At 48.5% G+C, this 16,429-nt stretch overlaps 1 protein-coding gene across 5 annotated transcripts in view; it reads right to left on the bottom strand.

Annotated features, from left to right (window-relative positions):
* Nucleotides 1-16,429, bottom strand: part of Rptor (regulatory associated protein of MTOR complex 1) — a 348,484-nt gene that overhangs the window by 83,252 nt on the left and 248,803 nt on the right. For all 5 annotated transcript variants that reach the window (XM_076543891.1, XM_006987711.4, XM_042283303.2 and 2 more), the window contains 3 exons: nucleotides 11,883-11,984; nucleotides 7,821-7,904; nucleotides 6,384-6,494 (listed from right to left, as the gene is read on the bottom strand). In XM_076543891.1, the coding sequence (XP_076400006.1) occupies nucleotides 6,384-6,494; nucleotides 7,821-7,904; nucleotides 11,883-11,984 (297 nt within the window). The remainder of the gene's footprint in view (nucleotides 1-6,383; nucleotides 6,495-7,820; nucleotides 7,905-11,882; nucleotides 11,985-16,429) is intronic.

Here is a 16,429-nt window from a genome sequence, read left to right as displayed (position 1 = left end):
ATCTCTGTGAGTTCGAGGGCAGCCTGGTCTACAGAGAGAGAGATCCAGGATAGGCACCAAAACTACACGGAGAAACCCTGTGTCAAAAACAAAAAACAAACAAACAAAAAAAAAAAGCAGGCAGCTCTTGCCTCCAAGTTCCTGCTCTGAGTTCCTTCAGTGATGAACAGTGATATGGAAATGTAAGCCAATTAAACTCTTTTCCCCCCACATCGTGCTTTTGGTCATGGTGTTTCATCACAGTAACAGTGACCCTAACTAAGACAGCTGTCTTTAATTCCTGTGGTGTCTAAAAAGTTATTTATGGAATGTTATGTTTCTTCTTTTTAGGGTGATAGAAATCTAGCCCAAGGCCTCAACCCCTACACAAGCCCAGTCCAACACCTTTAAGAGTCAATATGCAGGTGACACAGGCCACTTCAAAGTGTAAGAGCCAAGTACGAGGACTTCTTTAACCTCTCTTCTCCCAACCATGTGCAGTTACCAGGAGTTCTGCTTCCATATGCTGTAATTTCCAGGATACACCTGCTATGAATGTTCAGATAATTACCTTTCTAAATGAGATTTCAATGTCAAGAGAAGGAACCCCAGGCATCCACACAGCACTCACTGACCCAGAGTCTCCCACTGCCATCATGCTTCAGTCTGGTGGTAGGGATCTTCTCCCTGTGCCTTTATATCTCTGGTTTGCCTCCATCCTTGAGACACCAAGCTGACAGTTTTCATTGGAGCTTAGTGGATGTTGCCCCATCAGCTTCTTCCATTCTCACACCATGGCCCTGAAGTCTGCTACAGCCCTAAACTTTGCCCACCTGCTGCTTTTCCTCCTGGCTGCACTGCTGTAGCCATTGGTCATTTCCTGCGGCTGCGGTGTGCTGAGCTTCCGGGATCTGTGGTTTATAGTTTTCATTGGAAATGAAAAAACTTCCAGTCACCACTTCTTCAAATATTTCTATGTCCTTCAAGGGGCCAAATGTGACATGTGGAACCTTTTGCAGTTGCTGCACGGCTCCATAACACTCCTTGAACTCCCAGAACTTTCCCTTCTCATGTAACCCCATTCCCACTGTCTCCTGTGAGGCTGAATTCACTGCTGACCACCCCGATGTCTCTCTCCTGTCACATGCTGTTGTTTTCATCCCCAGACCTTTGTCTGGTAGCTCTTCTGATGTGTGTAACAGATGCCTGCCTCTGTCCCATGTGCCTGTCTGCCAGGCCTGACATCTGCAACAGCTCTGGACAGAGTTCCATGGATCGATTTTCTTCTCATTGTAGGTCTTACATCCTCTCACCTGTCTGGTCATTTGACGACAGCGTTAAAGGTGGTGTAACAAGGCACAGGGAGTGACTCTGGAAGGTCGACTCCGAGAGCAACATCCTCAGAGAACCCGAGGACTCTGAGGAGGAGCTCCCTGCCCCGAGCCAGTTGTCTCAGGTGAGGGCTCCTGTAACAGGCACTGCCCGGCCCTCTTCATATTGTTCATAGGATCGCCTGCTTTTCTTCTGCCCACATTTGTTTCAAGAGTTGTATTATGTGTCTGTGCACACACACACATAATCACCATATGTACGTGGGAGGCCATATGCATGTGTATGACCCCTTGGAGCTGGAGTTACAGGTGGTTGTGAGCTCTATGACATGGGTGTGGGGAACTGAAAACTTGGGCTTTTTGAAGAGCAGCCATCTAGCCAGCTCCAAACCCACCTTAAGGGCTGGATAACTCTTGCCCTTTGCTTGGGTCCTCCAAGACCCTCTAGGAGAGTGGCACACAGTAGTGTTCCTCAGATTACTAGGGCGAGAAGAATCCTGAGGTGCCTTTAGCAGAGTCTAGCCTGAGCAGGCATTGTCCTTCTCAGACCTCCAAAGCATGCCAGAAAACTGGTGGCTGCAGCATAACAGTGATGGAGCAGTGGCAACAGGCTTGTCTCTATCCCTAGGACACCACATCTGCAGAGTCCTACGCTATAGGCCACAGGTACCTCATCTGTAGACTGCTGTGTGCTATAGACCATAGGGCATCTCATCTGTAGACTACGATGGACTAATGGCCCAGAGGTCAACTTCATCTGTAGAGTGCTATGTACTATGGGCCCTCACAGTGGCAAACTTGGAATTACCTGGGGCACTTTGAGCTTGGCAGGGAGGCAATTAGATGGCAAGGCCAGATGTGAGGAGGGGAGGAGTGGCTGCTTAAGCCTACATGGAATTTTTCTGTCTCTGGGAATTATGGCCAAGGTCATTAAAAGAAGGAAATTAGGCTCAGTTTCAACCGGAAACATTTCAGAACATCCCTCAACAAGATGACTTGCTGTTGAACAGGTTAGGAAATTAACTCACAGGATGGTCTCTGGTGCCTGCAGGCAGTTACAAGAACATTGCAGACAAGGGCATTTCCAGCTCAGCACTGGTACCATGCACACAGCCTTCAGCAGGTTGCAAATGCGAATTGAGGATGTGTGTTTGCTCAGAATGCTGTAGCATCTGTGCTCAAGCTGAGTGCAGCCCCTGGGGCATAAGAAACCAATGTGTCCAGGAGATAAGTAGGAACTGAGAGTAGCTGAAACACGATTCTCCACCCACTGGAGCATGGTGGGCAACTATAACTTCAGTGACCATATCATGGGAAGCATTGTTAAGTTATTGCTACCTGCTTTCAAATCCAGCTCCTCCTAAGACTTCAAACGTTGGTATATTTATTTATCTTTAGGCAGAAAAACACTGAAAATAAAACAACAGCCCAAACTGATAACCATGATGACTAAATTGGTTCCCATGTGTTCATGCAGCACTAGCAGAGTGGCTAGAGAGGGCCACACTCCATGTCTCACTCAAGAGTCTGAACTACAGACCTGAAGCTTGGTGCCCACAGTCACCGGCCCATGCTGTGATCATTTCTGCCCTTGTTCCTTTGCCCTGGCTTTGCCCATGGCAGACTCCCAGAAGCCTTTCCATGTGGCTTCACAGTCAGGTACCAAGTAATACTGCCAATTCTAAACATGTTGACATAGAGGATGAAGATTATGGGGTAGAAGAGAAGCCATTTAAAAGTGAGTTCCTGAGAAAAGCCTTTTGTTTATGTAACTTGGCCCTTCAGTGAATCTGAATAAAGGTAAATAGAAATAATCAAAAAGTATGAACTCTGTGAGCCACAAAAGCAAGCTTCCAGTTTATCAAGCACATACTTCAGTGACACAGGTAAGACAAAAATGACATTGGTGAACTGTTCCCTGAGGGACCCCACTTCACTGAAATTCACAAAAGAGCTTTCCAGGTCATGGTACTGGTGTTTGAAATTTTGCTGCTGGAGGTGGCCAGCCCAGGAGAGTGAGAGGAGGTGCTCAAACAAATGGGCAGCAGGGCTCATCTCAGTCCATTAACTCCTACACCCAGCGCTGCGGCCAAGTTACCCTAACAAGGTGACTATGTGGTTGAAGTTTGTAATATCTGGTTATTAAGAGCATACAGGAGCAGCATTCACCAGTCAGCCAGGTGCAGAACACGAGGCCACAAGAGTCAGGTACATCCCTGGAGGAGCCAAGGTGGGAGGCATGTCTCAGCAACAGCATGGCAACTGTTCAGCAGTGCTCTGGGGTCCCGGCTGGGCCACAGCCCACAAAAACCAGAGACCCGTGATTAGAGGAGGTGCCAGGCTGGCTGATGGTCTGTGGAGACGATCTGAGAGACTCAGAGTAATCAACGGTTTGCTACACAAGGCGAGGAAGCAGACAGTAGTAAAATCCCAAGGCTCAACCACACAGAGACTAGGCAATGGAGAAGACGCTGTGATAGAAGTGTGACTTCCTTAAGGAGAACTCCCTCATACAGCCTGCACCGCACTGAAGCTGTCCACGAGCACCTGTTCAGGAAGATGAGCATCAGGGCCAGTACAGTGCCTAGCTCAGCCTGAAGCTGAAGGTGGGAGGGGCTGAGCAGGTGCCCAGGGGGTCTGTAGTTAGAAAGGTCTGGGCTGAAGGAGTGGAGAGAGAGAGTGGCGTGTGTGGAGTGGCATGCGGCAGGACAGACAGAAGGCACAGTGTGAGATGCAGCACTTACAGTCTCCAGGCCAGCTGGTGGCTCGGGAAAAGGGGAACAAGGAATATGGCTGAATAATGTCAGGGTAGAGGGCAGACCATGGACAACCTCAGTGGAGCATACATAACATGGCACAGTAACAGAGAACAAGGAGGAGCCTGGGTCTCAACTTTGGTGACCAGGGAGAGGCTGGGGATGTGGCTCAGTTAGAATGCTTTCCTAGCCTGCATGAAATCCCGTGTTCTACTCCCATCACTGAATACACCTATAATCCCAGCACTTGGGAGATAGAGGCAGGAGGATCAGGAATTCAAGGATTCTATTCTCCACTGCCTCATAGGTAAAAGAACAGCCTGTAACATTGCCAAACCACGACCTCAATTCCCTGACCTGCAGAGACTTTGTCTTCCTGCCTCACAATTAGATCCAGACTCAGCCTCAGGCCATCACACTCTGCTTGTCACAAGTCAGAAACATGACCCTCTCACGCTTGTATTTTCTTCTTTGAGCTGCAAAGTCCCATTCATTTCATGAGGCTGATGCAAGAACACGGATTCTTCCTACACAATCCTTGTGCAGTGTTGTACACATGCATACACCCATGATGATATAGACAGAAGCTGGCTGGAACCTAGCTAGAAATGGACTTAACTCTTCTAGACCAGTGGTTTTCAACGTTCTTAATGCTGCGATCATTTTACACAGTTCCTCAGGCTGTGATGACCCCCAAGCATAAAATTATTTTTGTTGCTCCCTTTGCTACTGTTATGAATCATAATGTAAATACCTGTGTTTTCTGATGGTCTCAGGTGACCTCTGTGAAGGGGTTGTTCAACACCCCACCCCCAGAAGTCTCAACCCACAGGTCTGTTCTAGACTATCTCAAAAGCAAGCAGATAAGCAAAGTTGATGACTGCTGATGCCTCTTCACCTCCCTCCTCACCTGCCAGCCCCTCAAGCAGCCTGAATACATATCAGTGCCATTTACTCCTCATGCCAAGCTGGTTTCAACCTCATCTGGGAATCACAGTGTGCCCCTCTGGAGTGCACACTAAACCATGAAGGCCTTCCCTGGACACTTCCCCAGTGATCTACAACCCTGTAGAGGGTGGAATTCATCTTTGATGCCAACACATCTGGAACCTTCTCTGAGTTTGCCCGGAAGAGGAGAAGCCAGGCTCTGCCTGGGTACCCTGCACCCGCTCCACATTTGCACCCAAGGATCTATCTCACAGCCCATGGCCATTAGCTGGACAAACCCCGATTGCTCAGGGTAGCCTGTCTTTGTGCTACTGCTCTATCACCAGGTAGACTAGTAGGGTTTGAGTGAGATGCTGCCTCTCCTGACTGCTGGTGGAGCTGGGAAAGGGCTCTCCTCATGGCCCGTCCCCTGCACCCACCTCAAACCCTCTCCTTCAGGGAGAACCTTCTTTCCTGTCACCTCTTCCTAGGAGCTGTCACAAAGCAGAGTTTAGTTCTTACAGTTCTCTGCCCCATAGCCAGCTTGAGACGGTCGGAGGTTCATCCCTGCCCTCCCCACCATCCTCTGCTTGCTTCCAGTGCCAGCCTCCAGCCCTCTGTCACAGCAGCTGACTACTCACTTCATGTCACTTCTAATCCTGTAAGGTGTTTATTTTTAGCTGTCTGTGTTCCCTAAGGGCAACGAGCCTTCTGAGGTCAAGGACAGGGACAGCTAACCTCTTTGTCACCTACAGACCTTAGCACCAAATTTTTGTGGAGAAGACAAATGGCTGCAGGGCCAGAAGACGTAAGGAGCTATGGATGATACAACTGCCAAGTGCTGGGACTAGGAAGTCACCTGTAAAGAAGGGACCATTAATGGTCCATCCATGGCTACAGGCAGGATGGGGACAGACAGGACGGGTGGCGGGCTGAGCTCTGGGGCCAGTGCTAGCATGTTTAGAAACAGGGAAAGAAGGGTGTGGCAGGTAGAGCTGTGGTGGGGAGGCAGGCTGGGTCTAGGGCCACTCGCTGCCATTGTCAGAAACACAGAGAAGGGCCTTAAGAATGGTTAGAGTATGGTCAAAGTGCAGGTGCCAGGGACACACAGAAGACAGACAGACGGCTGATCTGGCAACTGGTAGAGACTAGGGCTGGTTTTGGTCCCCAGAGGCAGACGTTGGTGGAAGAGTTTTACTCAATCCTATACAAGAAAAGACCTAGGAAGGGGACAGCCACAGAACGTACACGTCCAGAAGAACAGGAGGGAGACACAGGAATGGCCGACTCCACCTAACACCTGGGGTCACTGTCAGGTGGGCTGAGGTAGCTCTGGGTCCACAGGCAGAGCCTTGCTTCCTACCCTTAGGGATGAACGGAGGTTACTTACACTGTCCACAGCGAGGATTTTGGCCCAGATGAAGACAAGGAGTGGCCGCAGCTCTCGGGCTGAGCTCTGGAGCAGCTTCAGCACATAGGGGAAGATGCCCACCGACAGGGCCTGGAGATAAAAGACAGCGTCAGCAGAGCCTGATGACCCCTGTCCACCCTTGCTGATTGCCTCACTTCACTCCTCAGGTTGCAAGCATTCTTGGCCTTTCCTCTTTAGGACCACGCTGGAGGAACCACTGTTGGATTTTTCTGTCCAACCTTAGACGTTTTTCTTTCCTCTTTCAAATATTGTTCTTCCTATTTTTAGGCTTTTCTCCCTCTTCCTTCAATGCTAGCCTGCAATCGATCACTCTTTGTTGACAATATCTAATTAATGAAAACATGAAGACTGCTAACCTGTTCATCCCATAGCACTCTGTAGCTGACCTCATATAGGTAATTTCACTGTGTCACAATGGACATCTACTGTTTATAATGTAAAATAACCAATTTATATAAAATGTCTAACTGTTTCATCAGTATTGTTTAAACTTCATTTATTTAATTTAATGTAAATAGGTGTGTGTGTGTGTATGTGTACATTTGTATGTTGGAACACTTGTGTGTGCAGAGGAAGCCAACAGAGGTTTGGGTGTTTTCCTCTACTACCTCACCTGATCTTCTGAGATGGTCTTGTACTAAAGCCTGCCGGTAAGGGTAGATTGGCTGCCAATGACTTCCAGGAACCCATCCACCTACCTCTGCCTCCCCCAGTGTTGGAGTTACAGATGCAGGGTAATGCACAAGCGTTTACGGGCGCCGTGGATCTGAACTCAGGTCGGCATGCTTACTCACAGGCACTTTGCCCACTGAGCCATCTCTTTAGCCCTAAACCTTTACTTGTAAAAAGAGCCAAATAAGCTGTCCACACTGCAGATCGGAGCTCTAAAGCTCCTTCAGTCTGCAGGCTTCTCCAGCTCTCTTTGGTTTCCTTATGATTTATTTGTTGGAAACATGGATCACTGCTTGGTTCTACTTCTGTTTTTGCAGAATGAGGACCCAGAGGAACTGTAGGCAGAAGTTTCCTGTCCCAACCGCCTGCTCCTAAATAACCACACAGAGGCTCATATAAATGCTTGTTACTGACTAGCTCTTACAACCAATCACAGCAACCAATCTTCACAGTGTACAAAGGTATTCCATAGCAGAGAACGGTTCAGAACCGTGCCTAGGTCACCGTGCAGACAGTGTGAGGGTGTGAACTTCCTGGGAGGACAAAAGGCCATGGGAGGCATATGCCCACCTGCCTGTGTGGCTCCTGGCTTTTGGAAAGTCTAACAATGTGGGGGACCAATGACAAAAGCACCAGGGAGAGAGTTGCTCACCCTGGCTCACATGAATGGCTAGTTCTGGTCCCCCCCCCCCCCCCCGCCCAGGTAAGGCAGAAGGCACGTACCAAGCTCACCGCCCAGGGACCCAAGTCCAAAAAGCGTCCCAACAAGTCCAAGGCCCTCAGCCTGTGCACCTGGCTTAGCAGCACCTGGAAAAGCAAGAAAGATATTGAACCACAACAAAATGACACTGATTGCCACCTCTCTTAAGAAAGCTCCAATGTGAGCTGGCAGCCCAGAAGGGGTCTGACAAGACCACGCCCCATGTCCAATGGTTCTTTTTTGTAGCTCAGCTGCTGCCTGTGCAGTTCATGCTTTAGATAGGTTGAAAAAGCCCTTCTTCATTACCCAAGTAAAACATGCCGCCTGCACAAAGAACATAGGAACATTCCACTGTGCTCAACAGGACCACCGCTGGTGGCATTGTTCTCTATGCACACCCTTGCCCAGATGAGTCTAAACCAGGCAATACATTCTATTCCCACTTCCTTTCTCAACTGATGATGATACATGGTGAGGATGACTCCCTATCCCTAGACACCCACGGTGGTCTCTCTCCCAATGGCAGCACAGTATGTCCTCTGTATAAATGTACAGTTTGTTTAAATAGTTTCCCCAATGCTAGATATCACAATTCTGTGACAAATAGCCTAATCTGTACATCCTTGCACATTTTCACAACTATTTTCTCCTGAGGATAAATCTGAGAAGTAAAATTATAGGTTGTAACATCTGCCTGACATTTCCACAGTGCCCTCGGCCAACTACCTCAGTCTTCTAACAAGAGGCAGCACGACGGCACTCACTGAGATGTGACTGGGTGAAGTACCCGACATCTCTTGGCTCTGATTTATTAATGCTCAGAACAAGGTCAAACAATCCTTAGGAACAAAATCAGGTAACAGTGACTGCTAATGGGCAACACTGTCCACTACTGTTTTATGTGAAAATAAGCATCATCAATGAAGACTATGGGAACAATGTCAAATATTACTTAGTTTCCTCCCCCCTCAAATAGCACGTTTCCTGTTTCTTTTATTGATTTATACCTTTAAAAAGCTGGAGTCCAGTCCAACATGAATTAAAATTATTTTAAGAATACAGACTGGCTTTTTGGGGTGTGTATTTGTACTTCAAAAAATTAGAAAGTGTGTGTGTGTGTGTGTGTGTGTGTGTGTGTGTGTGTGTGTGTGTGGTGGTGGGGCTGAAGATTTGGCTTGGCAGTTAAGAACACCAGCTGCTCTTGCAAAGGACCTGGCTTCAATTCCAAGAACCTACATAATGGTTCACAACCATCTGTAACTCCAGTTCCAGAAGATCTGACATCCTCTTCTGGCTTCTGTGGGTAGTGTGCATGTTATATAGACATACATGCAGGCAAAACACCCAGGTATATAAATCTTTTAAAAATTAAAAAACAAACAACTAAGAACCAAACTCCTGTTTCATGCTATCACAGATACAGGAAATCACAGATGACTGAGACCGAGCAGGTTCTGGGGTTCCTGTCCATTTGTGGCAGTCAGTTTATGAAACAAGGTCTGTCAAGGAAGCCTATGTTTGCTCCATGGTGAACAAACATTGCTCAGGGTTTTTGCCTGAGACAAGAAGAGAAACTGAGGCTCTGGGGGGCAAGGACTTCCCTCTAGCAGGGAAACCCAGGAACTTTGGAAGGCAGTCCATCATGGAGTACAGGGGCAGACAACATATGCAGCAGCTTGGCCACCATATTGCCTCCGGACACAGCCCCGCACTTCTAGGCTCAGACTGTATCTGAAACAAGATGCCCCGACAGCAAACACACTCAGGAGAAACGCTTGAGATTTTGTAGCAGCCATGTAAGAGAATAACTGCCCTGAAAATTCACTCTTGCCTTTCTTGCTTGATGTTGACTTTCTTTCTTCTTCTGTCTGGGGTGCCTCTGCCCACCTACCTCCCCGAGGAGGAGACGGCAGTCATGGAGGGTGCCCGGCACAGCCACACAAAGCCAGAAAGGCCCACACTTTGGGACTGCTTACTTGAAAGCAGACAGTGGCTACAGATGTCAGTCTCGACAAGCTGGAGGAAGCAGCAGTTCATGGAGCTGGAACCCCTTTGCAGCCTCTCACCTTTGTATTTCCTCTCCCTTTCCTAGCTTTGCTTATCAGGGCTCACCCCTGAGTCAGGCGGGGCCCGGTTGGGGAGACAGAGCCTTGTGTGTGGTGGAGGACCTGCTGCTTACATTTTCCTGAAAGATCACATGGAAAATGGCTCATGCTCTTTTTGCAACTACTTCTCCATGTTCTGGCATCAGACTGGCTCTAGAGGTCTTCTCTTTCCCTGGAAGAGTGTGAGTTGTAAGTGGAACATGAAAAGTAAAGTCGATAAAAGCCGTTTACAAAAGGCCTGTTTGCCAGACCCAAAGAACTGGATTAACATGCCTGGCTCTGCAGCCCTGTTGCAGGAAGGACCAACTTTACTCTGCTGTGCTGCTACAGTAAGAGGCAGGTTAGAGAGAGAGCTGTATGGTGACCCAGGTGACCTGAGAGAAGTCCGTAGTGCTGCTGCCATTTCCTGGAATCACATGGGCACCTAAGCTCTCCAGGTTTTGTCCTGCTATTGTAACTGTTGTTATTTTGGAAAACATTTGCTACAGCTTGTAGCTCACTTTGCAATCCCAGGACAGTCTTAAAACTAATGTAGACATATGTAAGAGGAGCAGTGATAATTATTTTCATAATGTCAGAAAAGAAGTAACAATAACATCACCTCCAGTTTGACCCAGGTCATTCTTTAAAGGCCCCACTTCAGCAGAACAGGCTATTGTTACATTTTACATTTACATGCACTCTTCTTTCTTGCCTCTTTTTGTCTGACTGGGATTCCTGGGACTCTAGATGGGCAGAAAACCGAGTTTTCTAGGGTAGGGTAGGTGAGGTTGTGAGGCTGGCTGTCCTGTGGGAGAGACTCTGGGCAGGAAGGTCCACTGTTCTCTATGGGGAAAGATTTTTGAGCTGCAGTTGCTCTGAGCATTTGGCCCAGTGAAGATGGATGGTTGCCCATCACAATGTGGTTAGCAGCCCCAATGAGCAAACACAAGCCCTTCTTGGAAGGAAGCAAGGCCAATGTCCTTGGACAGGTGGAAATCAGACCCATGGTTGTTTTCTAGAGGGAAGTAACTTGATAAGTGCTTTGGAGAGTGATGGTCCTATCACTGGCCCTTGGCAAGTTCTGTACCTCTCATCTGGAGGGCAGCCTGTCCTCTATTCCTCCAGGGATGTGGGGTGGCTTCCTACCCTTCCAAGTTGATACACCCTCCTGACTTCCACAGCTTCTGACATAGCCCCTTCTTCCTCCTCCCATACACATGCTTGATAAATAGTATTTTCTGGCTTCTACAGTAAGTCACAAGTCCTCAGTGTCTGATTTGGCTTTTCTTCGTCACAACCCAGCTCACCAGTTTCTCCCACAAACACACATTTAATAAAACATAAACTTGGTGACCGGTGATGACAAATCCACTATTCCTATTCCATGCTATTTTAGTAATCAAAAGTCAGCAAGCAGTAAATGGGTTCCCCACAACCAGACCAGTTTGCACGTGACTGACAGACACACCCAGAAGGTACTAAAGTTTCTGATTGGTCCCCCACCAAGGGAAGGCTGGTGGCACCTGGCCTGTCTGTGCTGCTCTGGTACTGGTCAGGAGAATGAATGCTGTGGCCCAGTTAGGATTTTCGTGGTGGCCTCATCCTTTTCTCACAGGACAAATTTGCATCTCATGTCCTTCCAAACAGAAGGAGGTGGTATGCCAAGAGTCCGCACCATATCGACGCTCGTTGGCAGCAGCATTTCATCAATTCCTAACTCGCAAGCAGGAGGAGGGAGGGTGTGGTGATCTATCCCAGTTTATATTTAATTGCGAGAGGAAGAAGGGAATTCAATGGCTTTGCCAAGAAAAGGCCACTGGGACTAAGTAAGCATCTCCTGACTTCAGATCAGATATGAGGCACTGATGTGCCATCTGCCTGAAGCATAGCTCCTGTGGGGGAACTGCTACTGCCTAGACCCTCGTGTGCCCAGGACACACGTTTTCCTCCCTTGGGACAGATGCCTCAGACAGTCTAGGCCGCCGGGAAGTGACTGACCTGTAGGACAATGGGCAGCTGCTCTGGGGGGCTCCTGTTTTCCACACCCATTGTGAGCCACACCTGGAATGCCGTCAGCTGCTCAGCAAAGAATGGGCTGTGCTGTAGGAGAAGCAAAGAGCTGGTTAGTGAGGCAGGGTTCTTTACACCGCTTTCACCCCTCAGTCCGACAAGGCAGTGACTGTGAGGGACAGAGATGGTGGCAGCAGGTCTTCCAGGCTTTGTTAACAGTCTGGACAGGAGAGGGAAGTCTGAGGCCTGTGACCTGAGCACTTGGATGATATGTTCCTGTCAGCAAGTAGAGAGACGGGGACAAGAGGAAGCCTGGGTGCACACTGTGCATACGGTGTCTACCATGCCCCTGAGTGAAGACACACCCGGGGTAGTTGCCTCTTAGCCAGAGACATGAATTGGTGCTATTGGTGCAGATTTCATTCTACTTTTTAAAAGATTTATTTATTTTTATTTTATTTTTTTCAAGACAGGGTTTCTCTGTGTAGCTTTGTGCCTTTCCTGGAACTCACTCTGTAGACCAGGCTGGCCTGGAACTCACAAAGATCCACCTGCCTCTGCCTCCCGAGTGCTGGGATTAAAGGCGTGCACCACCACTGCCTAGCTTCTACTACTATTATTTTAAGAGACAGGGTCTCTCTATACCCACACTAGCCTGGAGCACACCATTGTCCTTCCTCAGCTTCCTGGGAGACGAGACTACAGGTGTGCACCACCACATTTGGCCTGGTTATTTTTGGAAGCTGAGCTATAGAGAAGGGACTCAGGACTGAATTGGACCTCTAACACTTAAAAGCCAAAAAGACAGGTGGAACCTGCCAAGAAAGCTGTGAAGGGATCAGTCTTGGAGGGAAAGCAACATCATGTGGAGTTCTGGAAGCCAGGTCAGTGATGTGTTCAGCAGTGCTGAACATGAAATGAACCAAGCAAGACTAAGACTATGATGCATCTGTGGATCACTTCAGGGACAGAGGTCACTCCAAATAGTAAGGACTGTCTCGGATCCAGCAAAGCACAGCTGGAGTGACAGGAAGACAGAGGAGAGAGAGGTGGAGGCTGCACTCTGCAGACACACTGCGGAAGGAGGTGGTGCAAAGCGGAGGAGAGACATAGGTTGTGTGTGGAGGGAAAGCAGACCAGGATAAGCATTTAGAGGTGGAGGACAGTGGAATATGAAAGCTGATGGAGGAGCCAGGCAGCCACTGGCAGTGGGGTAAGGGGCACAGGAGGAGGGCTGATGCTGTAGGAGGAGAAGGGAAGCATGCTGCAAGGCAGTTCTGGGTCGGAGGGGAGAAGCTGGTGCTCTCTCTACTACTCTTGTTTCTGAGGGGAGGAGAGAGGGAGAAGGAGCTGAGGACATGCACATGGTTACACTGTGCTACAGCTTCTGAGGCCCCCTTGAAGGATAGCTGCACAGGTGTGAGCTGAGCAGACAAAAGGGCAGGGTACGTACCAACGACCCAGCACCTAACCATGGAGCAGGGCTTGGGCCTTCTGGCTAGCATGAAGGCTAATGGAGTCGGAGTCCTGAAGGACCACTAGAGAGGCTGGTAGGGAGTCACCAAGGTCCCTTTCTTCCCTTGCTAGGGTCACCAGCAATGACATGCAACCCACAGGGAACAGGTGGCCTGGGTGGGAAGGAGGACAACAGGATTGAAAGAGACAGCAGGAGGCTAGTGGCCTGTGCAATTCCCAGTCTATGTGTCAGCTTCACCATCACACAAGATCCAGCAGTGTCTTGTTCTCAGGCACCATTTTCCTTTGGGGCTTTCTCTTTTCCCTGGCGGAGGTAGCAGCACCCATCAGAGGAGTAACTGTGAGCCCAGGAGTCGGGGGAAGCAGCTTTGTCCTTAATCTGTAGCGCACCTTCCCTGAGAACTCTATCAGAGCTGGGTACGGTAGTAAAGGCCCAGTCACACAGGGTCCTTAAGTTCACCTTGCCACCTAGAAAGGCACTGGGGCTCTTCCCTTCTCCTCCTACAGCATCAGCCCTCCTCCTGTGCCCCTTACCCCACTGCCAGTGGCTGCCAGTGGCAGCACACACAAAGGAAATTGTATTTGGGGCAGCCTAAGAAGTTAGAGTAGAGCCCCCTAAGTGGTTTTCTCATTTTCAAGTAGGAATTAATCACCAATTGTTTTAAAATCTCATTAAGTGCCTCCTCCCCCACATCCCACAAGATCCTGATGAATGACAATCACATCCTCTCTCTCCATTGGTTTTTGTTTACGGATTTTCACACTGTCCACTGGTGGAGTGACTGTTTCAAGCAGAGACAATAATTCTTCATCTAGCCAGGTGAGGAGGCAGATGCTTATCATCTCAGCATTGGGGAAGCAGAGGCAGGAGATGTCAGCCTGGTTTACACAGTGAACTCTAGGTCAGCCAGGCTTACACAGCAAGACTCTACAAACAAACAAACAAACAACCAAACAACACGTAACTCCTTCACCTAAGCCTGACCAGAGACGAAAAGCACACCTTTGCTGGCTGTGTGCTAAAGCCAGGGAGTACCAGGACAGCTACACAGCATGAGGACTGCACGGGCGGCCCATGTGAGGATTCGGAGTTGGCATCTGGGCCAAGTCTCTCAGGTGACCTTGTCATCAGACTAGAAGGGAACACCAGGGAAGACCGAGGGACCGAGGCAAGGCATGCAGCTGTAACTGCATGGCCTGTCTTCCAGGAGAAATGGCACCCAAGATGCTCTGCTGCACGTCTAAAATAACACAGGTCCAATGAAGCAAAGGCCCAAAAGTGAGAGTCAGCTGGGAGCTGCAGAATCCGGTTCACCGGCAGGAGCTAATCTGGCCAGATTTACGGCATGGTTACTGATACCAAGCTGGCCACTGTTCTCCTCTGCTCTCCCTTTGAGGGGCCTGATGACCTGAGCCTGGGTACTTGAGTCTGCTCAGTGAGGAGATGAGAGCGATCTGCTTAGTGGTCACAAGTGTTCACACCATCCCCTGCAAAATCTACAGAGCCTGCACAAAGGTCTCTATTTCAGCTGGTTATCCCAGGCTTCCTGATGTCTGGTCCCCTCCTCCTGGTCTCTCTTCCTACCCTGATAAATATCAATTTGAATGGGGTTTTGATTTCTTACTAGTTAAAATCTGTCATTTGAAAACAAGGCTTTAAGATGAGTCCAGTAAACTGTAGGCCAACTATCGTATTTGTGATGGTTGGAATGGGTATGGCCTCCACAGACTCATGTGTTTGAATGCTTGGCCCATAGGGAGTAGTACAATCAGGAGGTGTGGCATTGTTGGAGGAAGTGTGTCACTGTGGGGAGGTGGGCTCTGAGGTCTCATATGCTTAAGCTATGGCCAATGTGGCACACAGTCTCTCCTTAGGCTGCTTGTCGATCAAGATGTAAAACTCTCAGCTCCTTCTCCAGCACCATTTCTGCCTGCACGCTGCCATGCTTCTTGCCATGATGATAATGAACTAAACCTCTAAAAATGGTAAGCCAGCCCAATTAAATGTTTTCCTTTATAAGAATTGCTGTAGGCATGGTGTCTCTTCACAGCAACAGAAATGCTGACTAAGACAATAGTAAAGATGTGAATTTAGTCAAGTTGACATACAAAATTATTTGTAAACAATACACATACAAATCAAGGGGAAACTCCCCCCCGAATTTAGCTGTGTTGATTCAGTGTAATATAGATGTCATCATCCCCCAACTCAATCTTTGATTCTCCTCCATAAACTCAGTCAAAGTACTGCAGGTTCTCTGAAGGATGAACAAGTGACCACAATATTCACACGGGAGCAAAGAGGGTCAGAGGAATTGGGGCAATTGTGGAACAGAACACAGTTGGAGGGCAGGCATCTGTGAATGTTCAGAATCAAAGCTGTGGTCACGGCGCCTGGACAAAGAGCCTGAGAGGACAGAGCAGAGAAGCTGGAAGCAGCTCACACGGACACAGGTTCAGTGTGGTGACACTCAGAATGGGCACCCATGGACAGCAAACACTTCCTGCTCCAACTCACGCCTCTCTCTTAGTGATCATGGATGGTTGGCAGAGCTTGGAGGGAACAGCAACACGAAGCTCTGGAAGGGAAGACAGCGGCATTTGGGGGTGCTTGCCTCAGGTAAGTCAAGATGGCTTTTGACAGCACAACAAAGGCCCTAACCATTAACAAAATTTTATTTTTTATTTTATTTATTTATTTTGGTTTTTTCAAGACAGGGTTTCTCTGTGTAGTCTTAGCTGTCCTGGATCTCACAGAGATTCATCTGCCTCTGCCTCCCAAGTGCTGGGATTAAAGACGTGCGTCGCCACCACCAGCTTTTTTCTTTTTTTTTAATAAAATTTTAATAAATAGGAATTTGCTTAACAAAAGATGCCTGTTCAACAAGAAAAAAAGGTAAAAACATGAAGAAAATGCAGTCTGCAGAGTAAGAGGTATTCACAGTGAGACAAAGGACACTGACAGAACAACTCCAGCCCAACAGAAAGATGTATAAAAGACAGACCTGCCTGACAACAGGAACCCACCTTCTGGAAGCACTGGGGACACATGATGTCAT

Source organism: Peromyscus maniculatus, chromosome 8, assembly GCF_049852395.1.
Source record: "Peromyscus maniculatus bairdii isolate BWxNUB_F1_BW_parent chromosome 8, HU_Pman_BW_mat_3.1, whole genome shotgun sequence".
NCBI classification, from domain to species: Eukaryota; Metazoa; Chordata; class Mammalia; order Rodentia; family Cricetidae; genus Peromyscus; species Peromyscus maniculatus.
Note: the sequence above shows the minus strand (reverse complement) of the source record. Positions and strands in the feature narration are given on the sequence as shown.